Genomic DNA, 8,552 nt, shown 5'->3' on the forward strand with positions numbered 1-8,552 from the left:
ATAAATATCCAGCGTAGTGCAGTTTGTTGAATTTCAGATGTGAACATTCAGCGGTAACTTAAGTGATCTAATACACCCACAAGGGCAGCAGGGAGGCATATTTATTTATTAACACTAATGTGTTCAAACATCAATTGGTTAAAGGGTTTATTATGGTTTCCATTATGGGTTAGCCTTAGCATTAGGCTAACATACATAAGACTAAGCTTTGTAGTTATTTTTAATACACATTGTGTAATTGCACGCTTCATTTTGTGTTTAACTTGAAATTAAGCTTCAACTGTTTGGTATTAATCGGCTTAAAGCCACTTTTTGGCAGAAGAATTGATCACTTTTTTTTTTTTAATTATTGGACCCTTTTTCTGTTGCTTGAAATCTTAATGGCAAGAAGTAAGTTAAGAATTTTATATCCATGCTGAACATGGAATGCACTTTAATGTCAGCAAGATAGAGCTGCATCTCATTATGGTATTCCCATGTGTCAGTGGTCGGATCAGCAGCTTTCCAGATGCTTAGAAATCTCACCTCCCTTGATTTTTTTCGTTGAGGGCATTTGAAGGTCATGGTGTATCAAAAGATGACAAAACAGGAATCACCTTGTATCATCATATGACCAACATGCACAATATGTTCTTCAATGGAGGATATGCACTTCAATGTGTTTTTAAAGAAAGAAGGGAACCTATGGAACATGTATTTATTAACCATGTCCAGTGCTTTGCAAAAGTATTCACACCCTGTCGCTTCCCCCCAATTCTCAAGATTTTAAATGAAATGAGAAACACATGCAATATTTAAAAATCAGTTGAATAAATTAATTAACTGAGAATTGGCATGCTTATTGTTCACCCGCTTTCTTATGAAGCTCCTAAAGCACAGCTCCTTTCACAGCTCTGACAAAAACCTTTCCCCCCCGCTGCTGAACTCCCTGCCTGTTATGGCATGCGCGCATCTTTCATTAATCAGCAAAGAAAAGACACGTTGGCAGTCAGAGGAGGCAAGAACAAGATGACAGGAAGGAGCAAAGAAGTAGAAACAAGAGTAAATCCCTCACCCCCATCCACGGTTTTACGCCCTCTGACAGAAATCCAGGGAACGATCTCGGGACCACTGGCGGATTCACTCATGCTGATGCTTCTGCATCTGTGTCTACCATTACTGCTTTAACACTACGCTGTCACATTTTTTTCAGTTATCCCAACAAAAGCGAGGAGAACAAGAGACACATGATTAGGAGAATATCCCGGTGTGGGACGACTGCGGTAGAATAATGATTGCGGCATTACTGGGTGTGTGGGTGCCAGGGGCTGTGTGGCCATTTCATGCCAGCGCTGAGTGAATGTAAGGGATGTTTATTCATGAGAGGGTGATAAAAGATTTCAGGGAGGTGGGGAGGTAGTGATATTACTCCTCTGCTAGCTGTTGGTGTCTGTGTAGCTTGAGGTAACACAGAGCAGGTCTGTAGGTGCAGTTAATGACTGTTCTGTCACTTGATTTCCATACACTGCTAAGAGAATCTGGACTGATGCAAAATGGCCTTCTTGCTTTGACAACGGTGACAGAACAAATACAAATTCTGCAGTCCAAACAAACAATTACTTTGCCTTACGAATAGACTCCCACTATTTTTTATGTTAACATTTGGTAATGCTAACTTAAAAAAGAAAATGTCATTGATATGCTAATGAACACAAATGGTGGCACAAGATATGTGGACATAATGGACAATACTATCCACTATGGGAAAAAGAAATACATGTAACTGCAGCAGTTAAATTTGCAGCAGTTATATATATACATATATATATATATATATATATATATGTCTATAAAAAACCTAAAATAACCTTATATAGACGTCTATAAAATAACCAAATCTAGTCGTCTATTTTAGGTCTATATATAGACGTAATTTAGACGTCTATAAAATAACCTAAAATAGCCTAATATAGACGTCTATTTTAGGTCTCTATATAGACGTAATCAGATATGATCAATATGTCCCTTACATTGGATTGCATTAGGTGTGTAGCTAATGTGCATAAAATAGTTATCATATTAACATGTTTATAATCCTTATTTGTTCATGAAATGTGACTGGTGAAGCTATTCAATAGTTGCCCCTGCACATGGGCACTTGTTTCCACTGTCATATGTTGGTTTTGTTGCTTCAGCTTTCACACATTTTGCTCCAATCTAATTAGAACATGGAGGGAAGAGCTTTTAATCAAATGATCTCAAACAGAGGCTTGTGTGGGTGTTAGTATCGGGAAATGTTAGTCGACGCCCACATCATACATGCACCTATGATTGGCAGCGGAGCTTAATTAGATCCGTTCAAGAAAAGTATGAAGATAAAGCTCACCCTTATGATGACACATATTTGAGGTTTCCTTTTCTGCTCTCCACCACTGCTGACCACCGCTCAATCTTTCCTCCCCTTACTGTTTCACCTTATTATAAGCCACACATTTGACACCGTTATCTGTGTGTTCAGTAAATATTCCTCACACCCTGAACTTCACGACAAGACGGGTCGCTGCCACATGACCTGAAGTGTTGCAACATTGAGCCTGGAGCACACACAATCTTCCACCTTCCATCTTTGCAATTACTGATGCTGGCGGCTGCAACCACAGGACTCCAAAACGTTTGGAAAGTGCTCCATTTGACTCCCCGTTGGCAGCGTGGCGAGGGAACTGTATACCATAAATGACTGGGGCCCTGGGTGAAACATCACCAGAGAGTCAAAGTAATATGACAGTAAGATAAACAAGTACAGTAGTTGTGAAGAAATTTGCAGAAGATTGAGATGATTGCACATATTTTGATGCAATTGGAGATCGCATCACTGGAGCCATACTTGCATCCATTTAGCCTCATATGGGATGAGCTAATTTGGGTCACTTGTATCTCAAGGCAGCGCCGTATTGGGAAATGCTATCTAGTGTTCCTCATCTGCAAACCTCACTTCAATGAGGTGTACTGTTACGGTCAAACAAATATTTATTATACAGTACATGATCGGCAACAATTAGGTTACACTAAGCAGCATATTTCTTACCTTACAAGTTCCCTACACTTGGAACAAAATTGTGTAAAGTACACGTGTATTGTTTTAATATTATAAACATCCAATGTGCAAGTTCTACTGTGATTGATAATGGAATTGAATAATAATGAATTGCGTTAAGCTTTCTGTCTTTTTATGGGCGCTTGGATGAAATATAGCCGTCCTTGAGCCTATCTCAAAAGGTCTGCGTGTTGAGGAAGCATTTTCTCTTGCGCTCATGATGCTCTTCACGAGGACAACGTAGTCGGAATGGCAGAGGTCACTCCGGTGCATGTGCATGTGCCTCGTTGCTGTTCACCCCTTAGCGGACATCTTCAGGCCTGCATGGCACATTTAAGCAGCCAGGTGTGAAACATGCAGTGGGCCAGATGAGGATGGCTATGTTTAAGTAGAGCAGAAATAATCCTGCATTTCCTCCCTCCTCTGTGAAACCAGCCGGCAGCATCACTCCCTTATGACTGCTTTTCTCATTCTCCCACTTTGATGTTGGAAGGTTGCGGGCAGCTCGACTACACACGAGGAACAAAAGCCGATGCTGACGACGCAAAGCTTGAATGCATAAGCGAGTGGCCTCTGCGGAGTAATCCGCTAATCATTGTCCACAAGTCGGCAGAAGAGCCGCAGGATGAGAGCAGGTGTGTGTGTACGTGTGTGTGTTCGCGCGTGTGTGTGTCGACGTATTAGTGTGTGCGCTCATGTTTTCTGCCGTTTCTTTGTCTGTTTGGTCTTATGCTCCATGCTAATTCAAATGAGAGGCCTCAGTAGTTATCGCCTTTGAACACGCGCTGCTGCTGCTGTCTTGTGCAGCAGCCTTTGTGTGTGTGTGTGTGTGTGTGTGTGTGTGTTTGTGTGTGTGTGTGTGTGTGTGCGTGTGTGTGTGTGTGTGTGTGTGTGTGTGAGTGCGTGCGTGCGTGTTTTTGGGAGGCATAGTGGTGGTGGTGGTGGTGGGGGCGACTGACTTAGCAATAAAAGGGACTCTGTCGCCTCCGTGTGAGCTGCGGAGGGAGAGGAGGAAGGAGACACACACAAATAAGACACACCCACTCAAACCAACGAGATAACACCCAAACCAGCCCAATGTGAATTTATCAGATAATAATGCTCATTTATTACAGAACTTAGGACAGTGATGCCCCGCAATAGAAGTTTGATTGGTTCCATGACCAGTCTGATGACTCAAAACATTTGCATATTAAATCATCTCCAACTAAAACTGTTGTAACATGTATTTTAAGGAGGAAAAATAGTACTCTGTTATTGCCAACGTTGTAAAAACAAACAGCAATTACACAACCAAAGAGAAATAAAAAGAATATCTAACCGAGTACTGTCATTCTACACGGGTTGCTGGACTCTTTGTGTTCATTCCATTGTTCAAAGGTTTTAGCACCGTAAATATATACATATATCTATATATACATATATACATACATATAAACATATATCCATGTGTTTGTATTGTACTGAAATTTTCTTGTAAAGTACAGTATGTATATGATATATATGATACGTTGTGGCTGGAATGGATTAATGGCATTTTCATTCATTTCAATGGAAAAAGATGACCTGAGATGCATCCAGTGCATTCTACCTCCAGCCCAAAGTGAGCTGCCATTGATTCCACTCAGCCGCATACCTAAAATAATTGGTCAAAACGTTGGATGGTGGAATGACGCCATCTTGTTGGTCGATGAGCAAAAGAAAGAGGAATGATTCAAAATTGGTATGTACACAAACACATCGACTCTGATTTGCTTGTATCGTATTTTTTTATAACCTTTGACTGTGTGGAAAACATCAGTTTCTAAAGAATCAAACATTTTTGAATACCATCTCACTGGTCTTGTTTGCAACGCTCTTACTTTATACATGCTTTTGTTTTGTTTCAAGGCAGACATGAGCTCGCTCCATTAGTGTGAACTGCTGCCATGTTTCGTCATTGCAATCACAAAGAAAGCGAGCAGACTTGAAAGCGGCGCAAGGCGACGGTTCACAGCCGACCTTGTAAACCGAGTGTTTCAAAGCAATTAACAAGCACAATCTGAGCTGAGGCAGACTGGTGAATGGCTTAGTAAACAAGTGTCTGAATGGTGATCACTTGATGAGGGTAATAGTTCAAGGTGTTTCGATCTTGAACATTTTTTTAGCAATGAAAGGTTCTCATTGATCTGGTTATCATTATAAAAACAGAGTTGACACATTTTTTTTTGACTGACATACTGACGTGGTATTCTAGGTCTAGGAAATACATTTTGGATCCATAATCTCAGTATTAGCCGCAAAAGTAAATGGTAAAACAATACATCTTTATTTATATGGTGCATTTCACAAAAGCTGCGGCAAAGAGCTTCACATATAACAATGGGACAACCACAAACAGTATCGAAAGAATCAAGCACACGTTTCATGATGATTTTTTTTTGCCCTGATCTTGAATTGTTTTTTTTCTGCCTTAGCATATCAGGTTTTCATAATAATGTAAAATAATAACTGTACTATATTTATTCATAATCTTTATGAATTAAAGATAAAATGTGTAAAAAAAAAAATCCATCCTGTACAAGCTTTTATAGGTCAAAAACAAAAAATGAAACTATCGCAAAAACCTGATGCGCTAGGAAAAAAAAAACCTTTTTTTAATCTGTGTCAAAAATAAAATTAGGAATTTATAAAGTCATCGCTGATTAAAATTTGCTATTGTAATTATTATTTGTGCATTTTTTTCCGATATTCATTATCTCAGCAAAATTGTGATGTATACATTTGTAGCTGTGGATATACACAAGATGGCAGCAAATCATTCTTTTCTATTTGACAAGGCTACGTCCTGACTGAATGCACCTCTCCTTACTTTAACAGAGTTCCAGAGATGCCACAACAGGTTGCCAAAGCAATACTTTTACAGTAAACAACATTTTGGCCTGAGCAAAAGTAAAGGTAATACCTGATGTCATTTATGTATGCTGAGTTGTGTTGTTTGCTTTTACCCAGTGGTGTCAAACGTATGGCCCACGGCCCATAACCTGCACATTAGAGGCTTCAATCCAGCCGGTGGGGATGATTTTGGCAAAAAAGTAAAAACTGGCAAGATGTTAACGGCATTTGTATTTTATTCAATTTATTTCTTTTATGCTTTTTGTTGTTATTTGAATGTCGCAGATGTAATGGTTACATGAAAATAATATTATATACTGTTAAAATGATGTATTTTGAGACACTGAAAATTTCAAAATGAATACTTGAAGAATTGACTTGTAAATATTTTCACCAAAACAAAAGCCATGCCGTGCATATCAACCCAAGGCAAATGAAGATATTTGGAAGGAAGGGAGACCTGTCTGCACTCTGCTCACTCCACAGCATTGGGAAGATCATCTCTGCTTATAACAAGCAGTACTCCAAGATACTGTGTGGCCTTATCAACAAACACCGGGGCATATCTCCTGACAGGTACAGTATGCAAGCCAACTATTATAATGAGTTGAGATAGTGACTAACACATTCTATTTCAGGATTCATATTCATTTTGTGGGAATGGATGATAGTAGTGTCACCACAAACTACTCTACTTTTGGCTGAGATGAAGGTTGAGGTTCAAATGAAAAATTAGTTAAAATTTGCCAAGAAGCCACAAACACCAGATAATAACTTGTTTGATTTTATAGCATTTATTTAGTAAATAAAGATTTTCATGTTCAACCATTTTGCATATCAAGATTTATGCAATTTTTTTTCAAGAGAGACTCATCAAAATGTCAACATGGCACAAGCGGTTGCAGGAAACAGATGAAAATTTTACATCATCATTTGCAAGGATGTGCTGAAGCCTTTGCATCTTCTTCCAAGAAATGTGCACAACTAACAGTGACGGTTCAACGAGTAGTTTGAACAATTTCAATTATGATCTGAGAAATTTACCAAAACAAAAGAAAAAAACTGTCAAGCAAAGGTTTGAGAAGGCCCGCGAGAGGACAGAATTAAAAGAAAACACCAGATGAAGTGACAAAATTCGAGTAATTCACCATGATGGACCCAAACAATAACATATGTTTAGTATAATTTTGCTCCCCAAAAATCACAAACTTCAAATTTAACTATCGTTGGCATCAACCTGACTGAAATAAATACAGCAAGTAGGAATTGATAGAAGAAGCGCTTTCCATAGTCAATTTTGAAAAAATGTTTCATTCAAGAGACTCTTATAAGTATTCTCACTCTTACACACTGGCAAGAAATAGGATTCAAATTTATTTTAAACAGCTGCCTATTCCTGTTTTAAAGTAAACATCGTTTTTATCTCATCTTGATGGTTGACTCGATGGTGTTGAATGTTTTCATGTTCTCTCTTCTAAATTCAGCACACCATAAAGCGTGTTGTTAATAACCCTGCCAAATTTAAATGATTGAAGAAAAAAGGCTAACTGCAATCATTGTTAATGCTGCCTGATGGGACGAGAGGGTCAGGAGAGTTGCGCTGTCCAGGGTATTGGTCATGCAGATGCATGACAGGCACCTTTGTATTCAGTTGTGATAATATAGTGTCACGGTGTTTGACACCATTTCAAATTTTTGGCCTGTGGCTGAAAAGTGTACTAGTCTTTGCATATTTTCAGCAATTATCTTCAAATATGTGCATATGTGATTTGCTCATAATAATGACTGACATTTACATGACTTTGTTGACAAGTGACATAAAACAAGAAGGAGCCTTTGCTACTGTACTTCATCTCACTTGCTGGACGTTTCGAAGGAACCAGAAGAGAATATTCAAGGAAACCATGCCGATTTTTGTTGTTAACACCAACTTTGCCAAAGACGACCTACCGGCAGATCTGCTGTCAGAGGCTACAAAGGAGCTTGCCATAGCCATAGGCAAACCCACAGAGGTATGACAAGACCTATGAAACATAATGATGATGTGATGATGAGCATGATATTAATTAAATCACCCACTCAGCATAATTGTTTTCTCTTTTTTCATACATCAGTTTATCGCAGTGCATTTCCACGCGGATCAAATTATAATGATTGGTGGAAACGAAGACCCATGTGCACTCTGTTCCTTTTACACCATTGAAAAGATCGGCTGTGCTGAAATCAAGCAGTTCTCGAAACTGCTGTGTGGACTGCTCAACAAACAGCTTGGCATATCTCCTGACAGGTACGCATGCATTTTTATGCAGTTTACATGATGACTACGATACTGTTGCCTCAGCCCATTCTCATCAATGCATTTGTCCATTTGTGTATTCTAGGATTTTTATTAATTTTGTGGACATGGGTGCAGGCAATTTGGCCTGGAACAACACTACTTTTGACTGAGAGCGTATTGAGCTAGCGACTCAGAGAAAATCATTGGAGCTGCATTGAAGAGTCATGGCAAAAATTGAGCAAGAACACAAGATAGTATAAGTTTATCTGATGTAGCTTTGCGCTGGTCTTTCTCTCCTACAATAAAGAACACCCTGTAATAAGCAAA

At 39.0% G+C, this 8,552-nt stretch overlaps 1 protein-coding gene across 3 annotated transcripts in view; it reads left to right on the top strand.

The window, feature by feature from the left end:
* LOC148401779 (macrophage migration inhibitory factor-like) overlaps positions 1-8,552 on the top strand; it is a 22,028-nt gene extending 13,476 nt beyond the window's left edge. The window contains exons 2-6 of one of the 3 annotated variants that reach the window (XM_088366345.1): positions 5,933-6,010; positions 6,353-6,523; positions 7,761-7,959; positions 8,062-8,234; positions 8,329-8,552. In XM_088366345.1, the coding sequence (XP_088222471.1) occupies positions 6,381-6,523; positions 7,761-7,959; positions 8,062-8,234; positions 8,329-8,395 (582 nt within the window). In that variant the 5' untranslated portion in view covers positions 5,933-6,010; positions 6,353-6,380 and the 3' untranslated portion in view covers positions 8,396-8,552. The remainder of the gene's footprint in view (positions 1-5,932; positions 6,011-6,352; positions 6,524-7,760; positions 7,960-8,061; positions 8,235-8,328) is intronic. The other 2 variants (XM_088366361.1, XM_088366352.1) reach the window with 2 other exon arrangements.

Source organism: Syngnathus floridae, chromosome 2 (assembly GCF_059516105.1).
Source record: "Syngnathus floridae isolate MCC-2025c chromosome 2, RoL_Sflo_1.0, whole genome shotgun sequence".
Lineage (NCBI taxonomy): Eukaryota > Metazoa > Chordata > Actinopteri > Syngnathiformes > Syngnathidae > Syngnathus > Syngnathus floridae.